At 46.5% G+C, this 22,492-nt stretch overlaps 1 protein-coding gene across 2 annotated transcripts in view; it reads right to left on the reverse strand.

The window, feature by feature from the left end:
- The window catches only part of LOC147688482 (UPF0764 protein C16orf89 homolog), a 555,634-nt gene extending 540,178 nt beyond the window's left edge, over nt 1-15,456 (reverse strand). The window contains exon 1 of one of the 2 annotated variants that reach the window (XM_086941376.1): nt 15,039-15,456. In XM_086941376.1, the coding sequence (XP_086797502.1) occupies nt 15,039-15,210 (172 nt within the window). In that variant the 5' untranslated portion in view covers nt 15,211-15,456. The remainder of the gene's footprint in view (nt 1-15,038) is intronic. The other variant, XM_086941377.1, reaches the window with a different exon arrangement.
- Between the last annotated feature and the right edge of the window lie 7,036 nt (nt 15,457-22,492).

Consider the following 22,492-nt stretch of genomic DNA (forward strand, 5'->3'; position numbering starts at 1 on the left):
ATACTATACTTATATTTCCCTATACTAATTACCACTAATCCTTTTGGGTTCCAGAGTAGCATACTACTCTCCGAAAAGAGCTTTGATGCCTTGTCAGGGGTAGTAAGCGCTACATAAATACAATTACAATTGACTTTCAAGCATGCAAGCTGCAGATTAGACACAGAGATGCAGCAGCTAGCAGAGATCCATGTGGTTTAAGAGACAATAAACATATTACTAGATCTATGAAGCCAATCCCTGAATATCACGATGACTCTGGAGAAGGTTGCCTAAAGCTGAGTCTTTGTTAGGAGGATGTACAGTGAATTTCCTTCCTCTTCTCTCAATGTGATGGTACAACTTTCAGAGATGCAGGACTCCAGTGGACAAAGTTATGCCTCAAATTGTAACTGTGGTATGGGGCTCAGCCACCATTAAAGTGAAACCGCGACATGGGCCTTTTACAAAAGAATCAATTGTTTGTCAACTTGACAAACAAAATGCTTTTTTTGTAAAAGTGCCTGATGCCGCGATTTCACTTTAATGGCTGTGATACCAATTTCCTTAGACACGACTCGTCTAAGGAACCAGGCATGGCCGCTATTAAAGTGAAAGTGTGGAATGGGGGAGTTTAAAAAAAAAAAGTTAATAAATACTACAAAAAAAAAACATGTGGCGCGTTCGGTGCTGCAAATAAACCAATGTCCATCAACTGTTGTTTTTGCAAATAAACCAAAGGCATGGCTGCCATTGCATGAGTGTGCTGTACTATGAAAAAAAAATTAAAGCAATGGAGGAAAGAGTGTCCTGCCTGCAACAGCAGACAGAAGAAAAACATTTAAGCAAATGGTGCTCTTGGGCTGTAAGTAACACCTACAAGGAATAACACATGTAACAGGGGATGTCCTCATGGGAGGTTACAAAATGAGTCAAGGCTGTACTAAGGAGGGACTACTAAACCTGTTGACCAATGAAAAAGGACAATGACATAAGCCAATGAAAATATGGGCGGAGAGTGGTCAGAGCTTCAAATCTATACCTGAATACAGCATGCCTTGCAGTGCAGCGCATAAGCATTCCAGGCTCGACCTAAAAAGGACAAGCTAGTCTGTAGGTTGGTTGCTTCCTCTGTGATGTTACTGTGCTGTAAACTTTAATTATGTTCCTCTGGACCAGTTTTGTTCCTGTAATGTAGACTTAATGAGATTAGGCTAAGAGGTGACTTCCCACTGCGCAATGTAATGACCAAAGACATCTTTAAAACAGTTGCAATCTTCTTAAAGTGGTCATGAGTATTTTATCAATATTCTTCAGAAGCAGCAATGTACTACTGTATTTTACAAACAGTTAACTTCTATAGAATGAAACATTTAAACAATTAAACACAGGTAGTGAGGCCATGAACATTTCAGAACTACGGGCCAACATAAAAAATATAATGCCACTTGCCCAAGGTCACATTAAGTATCGAAAATGTAAGCAGAGGTGACTGAGATTTATAATTGTAATAAATGTTTTTTTTTTTTGTATAAAACACAGGATGTGGTGCTCTGAGGTCAAACATACTGCGTTTTGAGCAACAAGTTTTGGCAGGGGCGTTACCACCAACACAACCACAATTTTTATATTTGTGCTTTTCAAGAATGTGATGACGGCTTCTGAGCACTAGCCCACTTGCTGAGCTATTCTACCCAGATTGGCCTTGATTATGAAGCCTGCATAACTGTGACATATTTATTGTTCCCAAGAAATAACGACACCCTGGGATTCTCATTTATTAACACCTTGGCTGCTACTTAAATTTTTCCCCTGTGCTGGACATTCCAGAACAGGGTGTGGTCGTGACGGAACCATTCCGTCATCAGCACAGCTCAGCCGTGACTGATGACGGAATGGTTCCGTCACAAGCATCGAAGGGGTTAAATACAATATTGATAATTTCAAGATTCCTGGTGTTAATGGAGCATTCATTGCACGTTGACTTTGTTGCATACCTCCCCAAAATCTGTACGACACGATGGTTACCCCTTTATTTTCAGCCAATGCATTTTGCCAGATTTGGGTTGGCACACATAAATTAATCTGGGGAAAAATCTGCCTGTTGATTTTTTAACAAAAATGTCATATCTCTGATACCTATGTAAACAGTGGTTTGCACAGGTGTCAACGTTTTACGAAGTGAGCGAAAAGAAGACCCTAGTGTTATAGGCGGGCGGGCCACAAATAGCTCGAGCCAGGCTAGGACATGAAGTCTGGCTCAGTTGGATGTCTGTTGGAACTGCGAGTCCCTAGCCAGCGGAGCTTTCATGTGTCTTCTGTCTGGCTCCCTCTACCCAGGAAGGTATGGGGCCATATTATCAAGAACGGCGTTAACATTATCAACATATTAGTGGCAGGAAACTGCCGCTAAAGCGGTGATAAGGGGCTTGATGATATGCCCTTGAGAATTTCAATAGAAGCCCAGTGTTGGACTTGGCCCTTTTTGCAGGGTCATCCCTGAACTTTTTTCCTTCCTCCTGTATTTTGTCTGACCTGTTTTTGTTAGTTTTATGACTCTGGGCCCTTTACCACTGCTGATCAGTGCTAAAGTGCATATGCTCTCCCTATTGTAAACTGATGTATGGATTAGTGACTCCATGATTGGCTGATTTGGTTCACTTGTCAGACCCTAGTACAGTGCAATGGGCGTGCCCAGGGCTTGTAAATCCAAAAGCGCTGGGACACTCTTTCTGAGTAGCCGTGCACTATACAAATAAAAGTATAACATAACATAACATAACATAACAAATGCTGCTGGTGGGCTTGCAGCACTGGTTTGCCACCCACAGAAGCAGCCTAGTAAAATCTGTCTCAGGTCTGCCATTGCAGAGCCTGTGTGCAGTCTGGTACTGCCATGCTGACTGGGCAAGTGCACCCACTTGCCAGTCCCTAAACCTTCCCTTTTCTTCATATCAGACACCCCTATGGTAGGCCCAAGGGCAGGGTGCATTGTAAGTATAAGGTAGGACAAGCCCTGATGTGTGTGGCATATCCTAATAGTGAATTACAGCCATTTTTGTTTTTCACTATTGCAAGGCTATCTGTTCCCCACAGGCCAGAATGGGCAGTTTGATAAATACATCTTATAATCCTAACTGACTCAGCGAACTAGGTAGAAATTCGAGTTTAGTATGCCTGAACTCAGAATGATAAATACATCTTTTAGTAAAGTTGGTTTTAACATTCTGTGTTTGAAAATACCACTTTTAGAAAGTAGGTATTTTCTTGTATAACCATCCAAGCCTGCCTCTACTAGGTTGTGTATTCCTTGTCTGGAGTTTGAGTGACAGGGCTGGGGTATTCCAGGAGACAGGGTGAGTCATCACAGGGATAAATAGAGAAATCTAGAGGAGTTGCACCTGGGACCTGAATAGGGCTGTGCCTTCCCTCCACAATGCTGGTTCCACCCTCTGTGGTGTGTCTGATGTCCCTGCCCTGCACTGTGAAAGGAAAGTAAACAGAGTGCTCCTTGGGGGATTGGCCTGCAGTCGTTGCCTGACTGTCAAAGAAAGGAGAGAGGAACTTTGTGTACTTTATTTCAACTTGTAAAGATTTTCAAGGGCTTGAGAAAAGAGATTGCCTCCTGCTGAAGTCTCAGGGACAACAGACTTCACCCACTTGCTCCCCAAGAGTTCTTTGGAAGTGCCCGCAGTTGTGCTGGACTTTCTGAGGAACTGCGTGTTGCAAGGAGCTGGAAGCATGAATCAAGATGAAGAAGCATGTCACCAAACTGCTGCTGCCGTTTCACAACAAGAAACGCCTCGCATCGCCGGAGAAGAGGATCTACGTTGCATCAGATGCCGCCACATCACCGGGAAGCGCGTCGCAGAAGTATCGTTGAGTCAACGCAGGGCCACCGGAGCACCCTGCATCGCCGGGGAAGAGGATCGATGTCGCAAAATACGCCGCCGCATCACTGGGAAGCCTGTCGCAGGGCCTGTCGCGGCTCATCGCCAGAGACGAGGATCGACGTGGCATCGGACACCTTCGCATCCCCAGGAAGCGTGTTGATGGGCCTGTTGCGGCTCATCGGCGGAGTAGAGGATCAACGTCGCAAAAGACGCTGCGCGTCACCGGGAAGAGTGTTGCAGGGATTGTCGCGGCTTGCATCGTTCTGGAAGCAACTCGCATTGCCAGGAAAGAGAATCGAGGTCGCAGCAGACGCCGCCACATCACTGGGAAGCGCGTCTCAGGGCCTGTCGTGGCTTTCATTGTGTGAAGCATGTCACATCGCCGTAGAAGAGGATGGACATCGCAGCAGATGCCACCGCATCAAAGGGAAGCATGTTGCATCAAGAAGAAAGTGCCAACTTTATTCCTTTGAACCAGATCTTCATCGCATCACCGCCCTTGCAACACTTTCGTTGTCTTGCGTTACGCATCTTAAGGTACATTGAACTCAGAATGTCGCCTTTACCATCTTACAAGAACTAAGCTAATTCTAACATTTTAAGTACAGTATTGTGGATTTTTGTCGTTTATGGTCTTGTGTTAAATCTATATAAAAGATACATATTTTTAATATACAACTTGTGTGGTGTCCATCTGTAGTGTTGTCACTTGATTACTGTATGTGTTCACAAATGCTTTACACACTACCTCTGAGATAAGCCTGTCTGATTGTGCCGAACGACCAAGGGGATGAGCAGGGGTTATTTCAGGAGTGCATCCCCTTACCCTGATTAGAGGCAAGGGTCCCTATTTGTCACAAGTACCTACCTCTGCCAACTGGAGTCTCCCAAATCTAACACCCAGGTTTGATGTCTTTCACACCAGAACCTGGGCTTCTATTGGAATTCTCAAGGACTGCCAAACGAGCTTTGAGTGTCACGTCAGCTCAACTTCCTGTGATTTTGGGCAAATCGCATAATCTCCCAATGCCTTTAAAGAATGAGTATGACCTGGTGTAATGTAACTGGTACCCACTCAAAGACTTAATGTGAAGTTCGCACTGTATGAAAAAAAAGGCAGAAAAATAAATAAAGAGGTTCAAAAAAATTCATTAACATAAAAAGGAAAGAAAGATATCCGTTTAGTGGCTGGTCTGTAGGAAACTGACACCATGAAACATGAATAAATCTCGGCTTACCTCCTTAACCCCTTCGATGCTGATGACGAGCTCAGCTCGTGTTCAGCCACGGGGAGCGTGTGCGGATGACGAGCTGAGCTCGTCATGTAACGCGGCTTTTGTAAAAAAGCAGCGCAGCGCAAAAATGACCGCCGCAGCGATGCGGTTAAATTGTGTGATCTTAAGCAAACATTTTACTTCACCAAAACTCCTTTTTCTTCATTATGGCATAAGAAAACTTTTAAATATGTGAACTCAGAATACCAGGTGTACAAATCCTATACTGTTTGATTTTCTAGACTATAATGTGACTTCACAATAATCTGGGCTACATACAGGGTTTACATAACATCTGTCTGGCCTCTTAGATCAGGAATGGCTCGTTAAAAACTATCACTTTTAATAGGTACTTCTCAGTGCAGTCTTATAATGCAATGCATTAACGTCAAAGCTTATCCAGCTAAATTAATGTATTTTTTTTAAATGTTGACGAGAATTTATCATATTTTCCGTAATGTCTGTTGTACGATTTAAATAGAAATATTTTCAGAGGCTCAGCTCGGGCACTAAGAGCCAAGCCAGACCGTTGGCTCAGCTCTGGTTCAGACCTCCCTGTTCATGTGTTGAGTCACCCAGCCATACCTAGTGTCCACAAAGAATCCCTGAATAATGTTTAGCTTTGCTCTTGGTTGTTGTTTTATAAAAGCTATGCACTCAAGGAGTTGTGGGACTGTATTCCATCTTAACCTGTATCTCTGCATTTATTTCCACACGTTGAACAATATCTTCCCATGATTAACACATCTACTGGGCAAGCGTTGTGTCTAAAGAAGCCAGAGGCATTTTGCAATCATGTCAGATATTTATAAAGATCTTGTAAGTGTGTTTTTTCAAAGGAGTTTTTGCGAAAGGAGGATCGATGTCGCAGCAGACGTCGCATCGTGGGAAGGATCTTGCATCGCCGGATAAGAGGATCAACGTCGCAGCAGACGCCGCCGCATCACCGGTGAAGCATGTCGCATCAAGAAGAAAGCACCATCTTTGTTTCTTTGCACCAGATCTTCAACGCATCACTGTCCTCGCAACACTTCCGTTGCCTTGCGTTACGCATTTTAAGGTACATTGAACTCAGAGTGTCGCATTTACCATCATAAAAGAACTAAGTTAATTCTACCATTTTAAGTACAGTATTGTGGATTTTTGTCGTTTATAGTCTTGTGTTAAATAAATATAAAAGATACTTATTTTTAAAATACAACTTTTGTGGTGTCCATCTGTAGTGTTGTCACTTGATTACTGTATGTGTTCACAAATGCTTCACAGACTGCCTCTGAGATAAGCCTGTCTGCTCATGCCAAGCTACCAAGGGGATGAGCAGGGGTTATTTTAGTAGTGTACCCCTTCACCCTGACTACAGGCAAGGGTCCCTATTTGTCACAAGTACCTACCTGTGCCAACTAGAGACCCCCAAATCTAACACCCAGGTTTGATGTCCTTCACACCTGAACCTGGGTTTCTATTGGAATTCTCAAGGACATATTATCAAGCCCTTATCGCCACTTTAGCAGCAGTTTCCTGCCGCTAAAACGGCAATAATGTGATCGCTGTTCTTGATCATATGGCACATGGTGCCAGGGTAAGAGCTAGTGTTTTTTGAACTGCCGAACCAGCTTTGAGTCTCACGTCAGCTCAACTTCCTGTGATTCTGGGCAAATAGCATAATCTCCCAATGCCTTTAAAGAATGATTATGACCTGGTGTGATGTAACTGGTACCCACTCAAAGACTTAATGTGAAGTTTGCACTATATAAAAACAGCAGAAAAATAAATAAAGAGGTTCAAAAAATGTGTTAACATAAAAAGGAAAGAAAGATATCCGTTTAGTGGCTGGGCTGTACAAACTGACACCATGAAACATGGATAAAATCTCTGCTTACTTCCTTAAATTGTGTGATCTTAAGCAAACATTTTACTTCACCAAAAACTCCTTTTTCTTCATTATGGCATAAGAAAACTTTTAAAAATGTGAATTCCAAATACAGGTGTACAAACCCTATAGTGCTTGATTTTCTAGACTATAATGTGACTTCACAATAATCTGGGCAACATACAGCGTTTACATACCAACTGTCTTTCCTCTTAGATTAGGAAAGGCTAGTGTTAAAAAACTATCACTTTTAATAGGTACTTCTCCGTGCAGTGTTATAATGCAATGCATTAATGTCAAAGCTTATCCAGAGATAGATGAATGCATTCTTAAAAAATGTTGACGAGAATTTATCATATTTTCCGTAATGTCTGTTGTACGATTAAAATAAAAACATTTTCAGAGGCTCGGCTCGGGCACTAAGAGCCAAGCCAGACCGTTGGCTCAGCTCTGCTTCAGACCTCCCTGTTGAGTCACCCAGCCATACCTAGTGTCAACAACGAATCCCTGAATAATCTTTAGCTTTGCTCTTGGTTGTTGTTTTATAAAAGCTATGCACTCAAGGAGTTGTGGGACTGCATTTCATCTTAACCAGTAGCTCTGCATTTATTTCCACACTTTGAACAATATCTTCCTATGATTAACACATCTACCTGGAGAGCGTCGTGTCTAAAGAAGCCAGAGGCACGTTGCAATCATGTCAGATATTCATAAAGATCTTGTAATTGAGCTTTTTCGCGAAAGGAGTTCAAACGTGCGCTTTTTCCTATCCAGCTGCAGGGGAGGCATTCATTTTCTCGATTTCGCTGCTCTTAACAAGTACACAATTATCCATTTTATGTTGAAATTAAAGCCATCGACTGATAGTCAACCTTTCGTCTTTACTTCCCTCTGAATGTCTTTGTGGTTTGGACACACATTAATTAATGCCTTGAATTTGTTATTCGTTTGTGAATCCCACACCTGCTCAGTCTGTGATGGGGAATGACACACAAGGGTTAAATGTGAACATTTAGAACCAGGTGGATTCATGGGCCCACATATCCGTTCGTTTCACGCTGCCTTGTATGTTGACAAAACCCTCACTTCTCCGATATCAGTTGAACTGTGTGTTCTGGCGTATAATCTCCTTGGTGCCTGCGCGTGATAGTCTGTGCAGCTCGTGTTCCTTGCGTTCTATGTTCTCACCTAGAATTACTCTCCTTTTACGCATACTGTATTTGGGACATACAAGGCACAAATCCTAAACAAGCATTTACAATGCAACGGTCTCGCCTTTGCAAAAGTTAGAGCTATTGGCATTGTAAATGACAACATTTTTATTTATGTGTTGGCTTTGAAAAAAGATAAATAAATGGCATTGTCATTTACAATGCCAATAGCTTAATCTCTCGCAAATGGTCGCGTATTTAAGCGAGTTTTAGCTATTGATATTGCAAACAACAATGCGTTTTATTTATGTTTCAAAAACCAAAACAAATAAAAGGTTTCTCACACTGCTGTCTCTCACACACTGCTGTCTCTCACACACCATGCTCTCCCACACACCATGCTGTCCCTAGAACACTCACACTGTTGTCTCTCACACTGCTGTCTCTCCCACACACAGCCACAAACATACAGAGAGCCTCACACACACACACACACAGAGCCATACACACGCATACAGAGAGCCACACCCACACAGCCACACACACACACAGAGCCACACACACACTAAAGAGTCACACACACACAGCCACACACACACATACAGAGCCACACACAGCCACACACACACACACACACACACAGCCACACACACATACAGAGAGCCACACACACACACACACACACACAGAGCCACACAGAGCCACACACACACACAGCCACTCACACACAGCCACACACGCAGCCACACACACAGCCACACACACAGCCACACACACACAGCCAGAGTGAGGAGGAGAGAGTAGTAGAGAGTGAGGAGTAGAGAGTAGTAGAGAATGAGTTGAGAGTAGCAGGGAGTGAGTAGTAGGTAGTAGTAGAGTGAGTAGCAGAGAGTAGTAGAGAGAGAGTAGAGTAGTAGAGAGTGAGTAGTAGAGTGAGTAGTAGAAAATGAGTAGAAAGGTAGTAGAGAGTAGTAGAGAGTAAGTAGTAGAGAGTAGTAGAATGAGTAGTAGAGAGTAGTAGAGTGAGTAGTAGAGAATGAGTAGAAAGGTAGTAGAGAGTAGTAGAGAGTAAGTAGTAGAGAGTAGTAGAATAAGTAGTAGAGAGTAGTAGAGAGTGAGTAGTAGAGAGTAGTAGAATAAGTAGTAGAGAGTAGTAGAGAGTGAGTAGTAGAGAGTGAGTAGTAGAGAGAGAGAGTAGAGTAGTAGAGCAGTAGAGAGTGAGTAGTAGAGTGAGTAGTAGAGTGAGTAGTAGAAAGGTAGTAGAGAGTGAGCAGTAGAGTGAGTAGTAGAGAGTGAGTAGTAGAGAGTAGTAGAGAGTAGTAGAGATTGAGTAGAGAGTATCTCACACACACACAGTGTCTCACACGCACAGTGTCTCACACATACCGTGTGTCACAGTGTCACACACACAGGCTTATAATAATTGTTTTACAAAACTAACCATTGCACCAGCTGGGCAAAGACAGGCCTTCTGACATTGCCAGTGCTTAATATAATTGTATTACTCTCTTTTCTTACTGAATCACAAACACGTTCACATAACCCTTTGTTATCCACTTCCCCTCGCAGCCAAAAAAAGGAACTGCTAAAAACTTCGAGCACACAAAGATTGTGATGCTATGGTCGTGTGCGCACACAGTCACATACCTGTGTTTTGGGATATATTTGGCTCAGTTCATCCCAAATACCCTTTTAGTATGTGACCATTCAAAACACACTTCCTCTCCCGAGCAAACCATATAATTGAAACATCTCCCACATACTCTTCTGCCAAAAGATGACTGCTGCCAGCTCTAACACTTGCTTCCATTAAGATTATTGAAATTCGCTTCATATTTGGACGACTCACACAAATCTTGCTCTGAGGGGCTCACAGTAGACATTCCTTCTTTCAAATGAGGAAGGGCATGCCTGTTTGTACAACCCTGAGTATTTCCCAGTTCTTTCAAGCTGACTTTTCATCACATCTAGGTGAAAGCCACATCTTTCCTTTCCATTACGTCTGGGTATATATATTTTTTTTTGGGGGGTTTGGATATTTCCTTTCTGCGCATTTTCAGCCTATGTACCTTTCAGATTGGTGACTCTTAGACTGCCTTGGGTGACTTTTTTGTTGTTGTACAGATATCACACAGAGGCCCCTTTGCAAAGGATAATGTTGTGAAGGAAACATTCTGCAGTTATATTTTGAATCAGAATACATTTTAACGTGTGAGTTAAAGTAAAATAACTTAAACACGCACCTGCACCTGTCAGCATTAAAACAATACTATAGGGTTGGACTCTGTCTCTCATAAATGAGTGTCGTTTCAGGAAAGAAAAGTAGACACAGATCTCTGATGCAAAACCAGCCGTGATGGAGAGAAGGCAGAGGCAATGATGCCATACCAGGCGTGGGGTGGGGCAGGGCACTAATGCAAAATCAGGCGGGGGTTGGGTGTGGGGGGACTGATGCAAAACCATGCAGGGGGAGTGTGGGGTGGGACACTGATGCGACAAGGTGTGAGGTGGAGGGGGCAATAATGCAAAACCAGGCTTGGGGTGAGGGGGTACAAAATGCATATTACGGCGCTGCCTCATAACGCCGGAATGGCTGAGGTTGAATTAGAATACAGCTGCTTTTCATCTCTCTGGAAAACACAAAGTTCCCATCTCATCATCGCTTAAATAAATTGCAACAATTTACCATGAACAGCACCACATGCAGCCCCTTGAATTCATCACTACACACGCACCTAGTAGCTGCACGCCGGATCCAGGCCCTTCATGCTTCCACCGTGTCTAAAGACACAAGTGCGGTTTGGCCCGGCTGGCAGAAAGCGAGTATCACTCAATAAGCTGGGATAGGAAACATAAGATGAGTTCAAAGCGGATCACATGCATGACACACACACACACTGCATTTAAAGAGATCCATTTTTACATACTAATGGGTTGGTTTGTTTACATTCCATTCTCCAGACGTGGCTTGCGTGCGACAGCAATGCAGGTGAAAAGCAAAATGCCCAAGGACAGCAGAGGTATTATGCAAAACAAGAAATAACAGCAGCTTTTAAAAACAAATTGGGAAAATTGAACAATCAGAGTTCTTGCTTTCATAAAAATACATAACCTGCAAGTGCCCTGACTCTAGCCGTGATCCTTGAAACATGTCTATCGGGTGCATTTTTTTAACACATTGAATAAAAGGCTAGCCACTGCATTTTGTCAGCAGTCAGTATTTTGCAAGATTCTTAGGAGGTCTGCAGTCGGAAAAGAGGTGCAGCCTGAGCATCTAACCCATCCCTCCAAGATAGGAAGGTAAGATCGGAACAGTGAGGGCAGCACACTTCTGCTTTCAGGCTGACTCCATCGTCGTCGAGTCACAAACACTGGCATAGGGAGAAGTAACAACACACATGCAGGTGAAGGGGGGGTCACAAGATGCTATACGCAAGTATTTTAGGTGCTGGTATTGGGCACTAAACAATCCAGCAAAGAGCCTGTGAAGTTAACCAAATCTGCAAACCTCACTCGCTCAACACACCATCCTCGAATACAACACCTAGGGCTAGCAATACCACCCAATGTCACGTGACTGGAGCTTGCATCTGGAACCTCTTGGGACCCTGCACCATATAAAACGTGCAGAAGCTTGTGCGTAACGCCTTTTAACAGCACAGCGCGATGGATTCAAGGGGCGTCCGCGGATGGCAGAGGTGCCAGGAAAGGCACCGTGCGGCGCACTCTTTCCTCTTGTGAATCTGAGCCCCTTCTCGCACACCCCACTTCCCCCCTCGCATATCTGACAAACTATGGACTTCCTGTTTTTGTTGCGAGTATAATCGTAGGGAGTAAAATTTTCCAAAATGGTTCTTATATAAACGTCTTTGTAGGTCATTTACACAAATTGAGATCTCAAGTTTCTTGAGTTCTTGCATGACTAGATGAGCGAATCCCGGATTTTGCTTTGCATTCTGGGACTCGTAGTCTTGATTTTATTTGTAGGGGAAACAGGACTACAAATCCAAGAATGCCAAAATAAAAATGAGCTATTTTAGCATGTTACTGGAAAACTTGAGACCACCGATTGAAGCAGCACGGAACAATGCATTCCTTAGTTCCTGTTCCACATTCTCATAAGCTGACTGACTCACTCTACCAGTAAAGAAAGGACCGTGGCCCGCTAGAGATGCCGGTAGCAGAGGAGGCTGAGGCGGCCGCTGGTGTGGCCCCTGAAGAGGCAGCCCCAGCTCTGCCCGGGCCTGCACCTCTGTGGCCAGTCCGATGCATCTTCTTATCTAGGTTCACAGAAGCATAACACAACCAGATGACCCCTGGCTGACCAAAATAACCGCAATGGTACCCACAGAAACTGCCCCTCAGGCGCCATTAGAAAAACAAGTAATGGAAAAGCTACAATCTCTGCTCCCCCACTTCTACACATTGCGTGATTGCGTGATCCTGAGAGCACTGCGAGCTCAAAAACAAACTAAATGCCGATTCGTACATGTTGTGTATACAATGGGCTCTATTGTGCCGGACATCTTCTTTATTCTCTAAAAAAAAGTAATGCTATCCACTATCAACATAACTGTATTCTATTTCGCTTATTTTGGTAAGTTCCCGATTTCTGCATCCCGAAGCTGGCAAGAGAGTAGGCGCTGTCTGTTGGAGTAGAGCAGGTTATGCAAACCTTGTAGTCCTGAGTGCCCGAGAATCCAGCGTGGCCAACCTCTGTGCATAAACGTAAAAGCTAATCCCAGCCAGGGGGCAAAGATAAGAGGAGCCCTGCTACGGTGTCCAGAAGCCGGGGAGAGGCGGCAGCAGCGCTCCGTCCGTCTATCTCCAGTTACAGAGCAGGGCTCGGGCCGGTGCCGGCTGTGCCACTCGCCCGAGCGGTGTCACCAATCGGGAGGCGAGGGGAGGGGAGCGGCCGTGCAGTGCCTGCCCAGAGCGGGATTAAGAAGCTTTCAGGAGTTTAAAGGGCCGAAAGCAGCTGGGCGCAGCCACAGAGCGGTAAGTCACGCGGTGCATTTGTACAGTGACTGGAAGTATGACCCGCACGCCCCAGCTCCATGAAAAAAATGGCAGCCGCAAACATCATGAACAAAAAAAAAAAGAAAACACCCATCTCTTCTTGACGAGGCAAAGGGAGCGGAGCTTAAAAAAACACAGGAACGCCCACAAATCTGCTCCGAGAATGATTGCCACATCTCTCTTCCAATGACTAGCCTCCATTTATGGAGCTAGCCATTGGAAGAGAGAGGCGGGTTAAAGCCCCATACTGGAGATTAAAATTTCTAGCCTGCGCGACACTGCTTGCGCAGTAAACCTAAAAAAGAAGTGGGAGGACTAACCTAGTGAGGCATTATGCAAATGGCATCTCGGCACGTGACTTCACGGCGCTCAACATCACGGCTTGTGACATCACAGCCATGACATCACACATGGCATCACAGGAATTGACATCATAGAAAGTGACATCAAAAGCCCTGACTTTACAGGAAGTGGTATCACATGAAGTGACATCAGATCTAAAGCCCTCACATATATGTTGTGCAGGTCTATCGGTACGTCTGAGTGCATTGCGAGGTTAATAGTACAGTGAGCTTTGGAAGATGATATGTGGTACGTCTACACCTTGCAATCCCCCAGTTTTATGCAACACATCCTGTACATTCCTATAGAAAAATATAATGTATTCAACATGTAATATGCTTGTCTGTATGTAAGGGGCTCTAGCACCCTGCATTGGGATAAGTAGAGCTATACAAGAAAAAATAGTGGTACTTAAATTATTCCAACGCCCCCTTAAGTGTAGTAAGCTCTATATAAATGCAATTGGCTTTGTGTAAAAACTGGTAAAGGCCAACACATCTGATATTCTTACAGTTCTTGCATATCTCCTAAAAAGGGACTGAACAAAGTGAAAAGCGGCCTCTCTCAGGTATGTATGAAGTGCTAACAAGGTATGAGCCTGTGTTTCCCCTCCGCTTCATTTGCATCAGGTGTGAGGCTCCTGACGGCTCCCAGCCAAGAGACTCCAACAGTACGAGGCCTGATGACCCCTAAAATTGGGCCTTTGTTATGGGCCCAGCAGGAGTCTTAAATAGGAAATCCCATCCCTGTCTGCACGTTGTTGCTTGTTGCAGATGGGAGGCAGTCAAAGTGCAGGCGCTGCTGAAAGTGTCCAGTGTTGAAAATTACACCCGGACGCGTTCAGCACATTATTCAGTAGGGCCCAAAAGCTTGGCAAGGTGGATGGCGTTCACCCTGTGAAAATAGAGGGTAGACGTAGTCCACACGCGTTTCCCCAGGCTCGTGGCCTGGGGACTTTCCCAAAGCTAACACACTCTTTGTGTGCCCTTCACAAAGTCCTTGCGTTAATACGTCAGTCGTTTCCCCATCCATGCATTCGTGCGTTTATCCACTCTCCAAACCATTGGCTTCTTCTGCCAATCACCTACTCACCTATGCCAAACTGGCCGATCAATACAGAAGCACTTCCGCTTTTAAAAAAGCCCGACCTATCAGCTTTGACAGTACTTATTAGGAAATGGAGCCTCACGTTTGTTTTTGTCACGATCACAAAAAAACAAAAACAATAACAATTTCTACAGTTCCCCCTCCTCTCCTCATGTTTAAGATGCTCCTGCGACAGAATTTAACATTCTTATTGAAGCAGGTCTTTATAAAACTGTCTTGGAATGTGCACAGCTCAGGCTGACAGACTCGGATCGCCCTGTGACTCGCCCAAGGTGTATAATTTGTCACTACCAGCTATGTGAGAATGTAGGGAATTCCGGAACTAGCACCCCCCGCCGCCCACGAATAAAATGAGTATTAAAGGGAAATGTTTTCAGTCCAAGAACATAGAGTTTCAAGTTACCTTTCAAGAACTGGAACCCCACAATTCCATCGAGGTTGAGGTCCTTGTAAGTTTTTTCCAGGTAGGACGCGCTCTTCTGCAGAGAGCTGATCAGTTCATCTGGAAGTTTCTCACTGGTTGCCGGCCCCGGAGTTAGCGACGCTAGAATAACAGTTAATAAGAGCGGACCCATAGCTGGGGCAGGAAGTAGACGCGCGCGGTAGAGGTGAGGCGTTCACAAGGATGCGCGCCGTGGGAATGCAAAGAGTGTCTCCGTCAAACACATGCATTCCTATTTATCACAGTAAACAGAGCGATGGGGCGGGGACACAACTTCATTGACACAAGGAAATGTCAAGAGTGGCTCTAGCCCCGGGCAGTCAGTAACGCGTGTTAAAAGACAGAACGTGTTTTCGCTTTTTGGTCGCCCTCCAACGCTTTCTCTGGAGCCATCTGATTTGGGATTCAGCAGATGAACACGAGAGACGGGATTAATGAACAGCAGGAAACGTGTTAGAGAGCACAGTATTCAGTAAATAGAAAGCTGTGGAATACACCGAGCGCCCTCTTGGAACTTTGAAGGGTTCCTGCAATTCCTATGCCCCCGGAAAACAGGGGAACAGAATAGAATCAACAGATTAGAACAAGCATTTGCAATGCAATAGGTCTCGCATTTTAAAGCTTTCAAGCTATTGGCATTGTGGATGACAATGCCTTTTACTTATATGTTTTGATAACTAACACATAAATAAAAGGCATCATCATCAGTGGCATAACGAAACTTAAGGGGGCCCCGCTGCAAACTAGATGGAGGGGGCCCCCCTCCCATCCTCCGTGCCAGTCTAGAGCTCTCAGGCCAGCGACCCGCCATACTGCAGGGGTTGCGGGGCTATTGTTTCACCACTGTCACCAATCCAGCCGTTATAAGTAACACTGGATGGTGGAGTCAAAGGTTGGGCTTAGTCTGCCAGCAGGTTATCATAGGTGGTGGTCCATTCATTACTGAGTCCCTGTCATCAGTATGCCGGGGAAGTTTGCCCAATTTTAGGTGAGTTTCCTGATGCAGACTCCTGTCATGATATACAACATCGGGCCCACTCATCGTTCAATTTTGAAAAAAGTGCATCCACTGCTCCTTCTCGTTTCCGTTTTAAAACATTAGACAATGCGACAATGCAGTATTTCAAAAGCAGATGTAACTACAAAGAGCAAATTTTGATAATACGTTTTTATTAGTAGACTATAGCAATCTTAAGAGGCATTGCATAGCTCCATGCACACTGTGACCCCAAATCATCCCAGTCTCTCTCTCTCTCTCTCTCTCTCTCTCTCTCTCTCTCTCAGTGATGCAGTCTCTCTCCCTCAGTCAGTCAGTCTCTCTCTCTCTCTGTCATTCAGTCTCTCTCAGTCAGTCAGTCTCTCTCTCTCTCTGTCATTCAGTCTCTCTCAGTCAGTCAGTCTCTCTCAGTCAGTCTGTCAGTCAGTCAGTCTGTCAGTCTCTCTCTCTCTCTCCCTCTGTCAGTCGGTCTCTCTCTCTCTGTTATTCTCTCTATTTCTCTCTTTCTGTCAGTCTGTCAGTCTCTCTCTCTTAGTCAGTCAGTCTCTCTCTCTCTCTTTCAGTCAGTTTCTCAGCCAGTTAGTCTCTCGGTCAGTCAGTATTCAGTCTCTGAGTCAGTCAGTCTCTACTCTCTCTCCACTCTATCTCTCTCTCTACATTCTCTCTCTCAACTCTGTCCACTCTATCCCCACTGTCTTTCTCTCCACTCTCTCTCCACTGTCTCTCTCTCCACTGTCTCTCTCTCCACTTTCTCGCTCTCTCTATTCTCTCTCCACTCTCTCTCCACTTTCTCTCTCTCTATTCTCTCTCCACTCTCTCTCCACTGTCTTCCTCCACTCTCTCTTCACTCTCTCTCTCTCTACTCTCTCTCCACTCTCTCTCTATCCAGTCTCTCTCTCTCTCCAGTCTCTCTCTCCACTCTCTCTCCTCTCTCACTCCACTCTCTCTCCTCTCTCTCCTCTCCACTCTCTCTCCACTCTCTCTCTCCACTTTCTCTTTCTTCTCTCTTTCTCTATACTCTCTCTCCACTCTCTCTCTCCAATCTCTCCACTCTCTCCACTCTCTCTCTCCACTCTCTCTCCACTCTCTCTCTTCACTCTCTCTCTCCACTCTCTCTCCACTTTCTCTCCACTGACTCCCTCCACTCTCTCTCTCTCCAGTCTCTCTCTCCAGTCTCTCTCGTTCACTCTCTGCACTGTCTCTCCTCGCTCTCTCCACTCTCACTCTCCACTTTCTATCTCCACTTTCTCCCTACTCTCTCTCCACTCTCTCTCTCTCCACTGTCTCTCTCTCACTCTCTCCACTGTCTCTCCACACTCTCTCCACTCTCTCTCCCCACTCTCTCCAGTCTCTCTCTACTCTCTCTCCACTCTCTCTCTCCACTGTCTCTCTCCACTGTCCCTCTCCACTATCTCTCTCCACTCTCTCTACTCTCTCTCCACTCTATCTCCACTCTCTCTCTCTCCACTGTCTCTCTATACCCTCTCTCCACTCTCTCTCCACTCTCTCCCTCCACTCTCTCTCTACTCTCTCTCCACTCTCTCTCCCCTCCATATCTCTCCACTCTCTCTCTACTCTCTCTCTCTCCACTCTTTCTCTCCACTCTCTCCACTGTCTCCCTCCACTCTCTCTCTCCACTCTCCACTCTCTCTCCACTGTCTCTCTCTCCACTCTCTCTCTCCACCCTCTCTCTCAATCCACTCTCTCTCCATTCTCGCCCACTCTCTCTCACAAAGTAGTGTGCGTTGCCATGGGCGTCCGCAGAAATGTTTTCGGGGGGGGAGGGGGCACATTTTTAACTTCATCACCACCCCCCTTGCACCCTTCTCCCCTCTGCCTTGCACCCTTCTCGCCCTGCCTCTTGCACCCTTCTCCTCCTCCGCCTTGTACCCTTTCTTACCTTGCACCATTCTCCTCTCTGCCTTGCACCATTCTCCCCTCTGCCTTGCACCCTTCTCCCCTCTGCCTTGCACCCTTCTCCCCTCTGCCTCGCACCCTTCTCCCCTCTGCCTTGCACCCTTCTCCCCTCTGCCTCGCACCCTTCTCCCCTCTGCCTTGCACCCTTCTCCTCTTTGCCTTGAACCTTTCTCCCCTCTGCCTTGCACCCTTCTCCTCTCTGCCTTGCACCCTTCTCTCCTCTACCTTGCACCCTTCTCGCCCTCCCTCTTGCACCCTTCTCCCCCTCCGCCTTGTACCCTTTCTTACCTTGCACCATTCTCCCCTCTGCCTTGCACCCTTCTCCCCTCTGCCTTGCACCATTCTCCCCTCTGCCTTGCACCCTTCTCCCCTCTGCCTTGCACCCTTCTGCCCTCTGCCTGGCACCCTTCTGCCCTCTGCCTTGCACCCTTCTCCCCCTCCGCCTGTACCCTTTCTTACCTTGCACCATTCTCCCCTCTGCCTTGCACCCTTCTCCCCTCTGCCTTGCACCATTCTCCCCTCTACCTTGCACCCTTCTCCCCTCTGTCTTGCACCCTTCTCCCCTCCGCCTTGCACCCATCTCCTCGCTGCCTTGCACCCATCTCCCCTCTACCTCTTGCACCCATCTCCTCTCTAACTTGCACCCTTCTCCTCCCAAACGTGCACCCTTCTCCCCTCAGCTTTGCACCCTTCTCGGCCCCCCTTGCCCCCACACCTCCCCTGCGGACGCCCACATGGTGTGTTCTAAAAAGAGTGCTTACCTGAGGGCACCACTTTACTGCCTCTTCCCTTCTCATATGAGCTTTGCCCTGGAGAATTCTCTCTCTGGGGGCCCCCACTCCCACCCTCGTCAGGGTCCCGAGCAGTGCTCTGTGCTGCCTCCTGCTCTCTGGGGCCCCCACCCCATCCTCTTTCGGCCTTGCTTGCTCTGACTGAAGAGAAACAATGTAAGTTGATACATTGTTTTTCTTAAGTCAGCAGAGGGGCTCAGAACAGGCTGCAGCCTGCACCTGCTTTAGAGGGAGAGAGGCTTGCTTTAGAGCAAAGCGAGCCTCTCTCACAGCTCTCACTGAAGAGCTGAGGGGGGCCGGGCCCCCTTCATTTACTGAAGAGAGTGGGGTTGCCTTCACCGTAGGGGCTGCGGGGGCGTTTGTTATGCCCCTGCTCTTACGGTACTCCTGTAGTATTCCTGTAGTACTCCTGTATTACTCTTGTAACACTCCTGTTGAACTCAGGTGGTACTCCTGTAGTACACCTGTAGTACTCCTATAGAACTCCTGCGCTACTCCTGTAGCACACCTGTAGAACTCCTGGAGTATTACCGTAGTACTCCTGTATTAATACTCCTGTAGTACTCCTGTAGAACTCTGGTGGTACTCCGGTAGTACACCTGTAGTAATCCTATAGAACTCCTGTAGTATGCCTGTAGAGCTCCTGTAATTCTCCTGTAGTACTCCTGTAGTATTGCTGTAGTACTCCTGTATTACTCCGGTAGGACTCCTGGGGTACTCCTGTAGTACTCCAGTATTACTCCTGTAGTACTTCTTTAGAACTCTGGTGGTACTCCGGTAGTACACCTGCAGTACTCCTGTAGTATGCCTGTAGAACTCCTGTAATTGTCATGTGGTACTCCTGTAGTATTGCTGTAGTACTCCTGTAGTACTCTAGTATTACTCCTGTAGGGCTCCTGGGGTACTCCTGTAGAATTCCAGTAGTGCTCCTGTGGTACTCCTGTAGAACTCTGATGGTACTCCTGTAGTACACATGTCAAGTCAAGTCAAGTCATAAAATTTGTATAGCGCACTACATACCCAGAGGGTTTCAAGGCGCTTAGGAGGGGAGGAGGATTATTTGTCAAATATCCACGTTTTAAGCTGCTTTCTGAACGCTAGGTGGTTCTGGGTGAGGCGAAGGTAAGCGGGGAGTGAGTTCCATGTCTTAGCAGCCAGGTATGAAAAGGATCTGCCTCCCATGGTGGTCTTGTTAATGCGAGGTACCGTGGCGAGGGCTTGGCCGGAAGAACGTAGTTGGCGGGAGGGGGTGTAGAAGGACAGTCGAGAGTTGAGGCAATCTGGTCCGATGTCGTAGAGTGATTTGTGTGCGTGGGTAAGCAGACGGAAAGTGATCCTCTTATTGACGGGTAGCCAGTGGAGGTCTTTAAGGTGACCAGAGATGTGTTCGTTGCGTGGGATGTCTAATATGAGCCTGGCTGAGGCGTTTTGGATTCGTTGGAGTTTCTTCTGGAGTTTAGCGGTGGTGCCTGCGTAGAGGGTGTTTCCGTAGTCCAGTCGGCTCGTGACCAGAGCGTGGGTGACTGTTTTCCTTGTTTCGGAGGGGATCCAGCGAGATGTTTTTCTGAGCATGCGAAGAATGTTGAAGCAGGAAGAGGATACGGCGCTGACTTGTCTGTTCATTGAGAGTGAGGAGTCCAGGATGACGCCAAGGTTCCGTGCGTGGTCTGTCGGGATGGGTGCTTTTCCAAGGGCTTCCGGCCACCAAGAGTCGTCCCATGCAGAGGGGGATGTACCTAAGATGAGGACTTCTGTTTTGTCTGAGTTCAGTTTCAGACGGCTTTGTTTCATCCATTCAGCAACTTCTTTCATTCCTTCGTGTAGGTTAGTTTTGGCGGTGCTGGGGTCCTTGGTGAGAGAAAGGATCAGTTGGGTGTCGTCCGCGTAAGAGATGATGTTGAGGTTGTGTTGGCGTGCGATGGCCGCGAGGGGGCTCATGTATACGTTGAAGAGGGTGGGACTGAGTGAGGATCCTTGGGGTACGCCGCAAATGACTTCAGAGGCCTCGGACTTGAATGGAGGAAGGCGGACTCTCTGGGTTCTTCCGGTGAGGAACGAGGTGATCCATTCAAGTGCTTTTCCTTGAATTCCGATGTTATTGAGGCGTTGTAGAAGGGTGCTGTGGCAGACTGTATCGAATGCTGCCGAGAGGTCGAGGAGGATGAGGGCGACTGTGTCTCCATTGTCCAGTAGAGTTCGAATGTCGTCTGTTGCTGCGATGAGGGCGGTCTCAGTGCTGTGTTTTGCTCGGAAGCCAGATTGTGAGGGGTCGAGGGATTTGTTGGTACTCCTGTAAACTCCTACGGTACTCCTGTAGTATTCATGTAGTACTCCTGTATTACTCCTATAGTACTCCGGTGGTACTCCGGTAGTACACCTGTAGTACTCTTATAGAACTCCTGCGCTACTCCTGTAGTACGCATGTAGAAGTCCTGTAGTATTGCTGTATTACTCCTGTAGTACTCTTGTAGAATTCCGGTAGTACACCTGCAGTACTCCTATGGAACTCCTGAAGTACGCCTGTTGAACTCCTGTAATTCTCCTGTAGTACTTCTGTAGTACGCCTGTAGAACTTCTGTAATTCTCATGTAGTACTCCTGTAGTATTGCTGTAGTACTACTGTAGTACTCCTGGAGAACTCCGGTGGTACTCCTGTTGTACACCTGTAGTACTCCTGTAGTACGCCTGTGCAACTCCGTTAATTCTCATGTAGTACTCCTGTAGTACTGCTGTAGTACTCCTGTATTACTCCTGTAGGACTCCTGGGGTACTCCTGTAGTATGCCTGTAAAATCCTGTGGTACTCCTGAAGAACTCAGAAAGGCTTTTGAGAAGGGGCGCCTATGAGCTCAGTGTGTTGTCAGTCTGTAATAGACACAACTGGGGCAGTTATGAGGGTGATGATTGTGAGGGCCCCCGCTGGCCGCTTCTGAGAAGGAGCCCCTGGATTCGCCAGGGTCAATCCAGTCTCTAAGGCTTGACTTGTGGATTCACTGAAGAGTAAAGTCCTGTCAGGTCTTCAGGATATCCACAATTACTACGTATAAAATGAATTCACATATGTTTCATTTTAAATGAGATTATTTGCATATTTGATAGCCATCCTGAACGTTTGACTGAAATATACTCAATATCCATTTGACCCCCAGAGCACGTTGACGTTTTGACTGCGCAGTCCATGTCACATGAGGGGCAGCACAAGTCTCTGTGGCCCCTCCTGGACACTTTTAATATGGCCCCCAGCCCCCTCGTTAAAACTGCCCTTTGTAGGCGTAATGGGTTGCCTCGTGTGCACATCTTAGCGATTCCACAGCTTAACTGAGATCAAGGATTCGTTCGAATCTGTTTGGCGCCCCCTGATCCACTACTGCACCCATATAGAGTAGAGTTAACCTGCTTTAACTGGGCCGGGCCCCACCTCCATCCTCTTGGGCCTTGCTTGCTCTGACTGAAGAGAAATAATGTAAGTTGATAGACTGTTTCTCTTCAGTCAGCGGGAGAGGCTCAGAGCAGGGAGCAGCCTGCATCTGCTTCAGAGGGAGAGAGGCTTGCTTAAGAGCAAAGCGAGCCTCTCTCACAGCTCTCACTGAAGAGCTGAGGGAGGCCGGGCCCCCCTTCATTTACTGAAGAGAGTGGGGCCCCCCGCACCGCGGGGACTGCGGGGGCATTTGTTACGCCCCTGATCATCATGTACAATGTACAATGTTAATA

Source organism: Lissotriton vulgaris, chromosome 10, assembly GCF_964263255.1.
Source record: "Lissotriton vulgaris chromosome 10, aLisVul1.2, whole genome shotgun sequence".
Classification (NCBI taxonomy): domain Eukaryota; kingdom Metazoa; phylum Chordata; class Amphibia; order Caudata; family Salamandridae; genus Lissotriton; species Lissotriton vulgaris.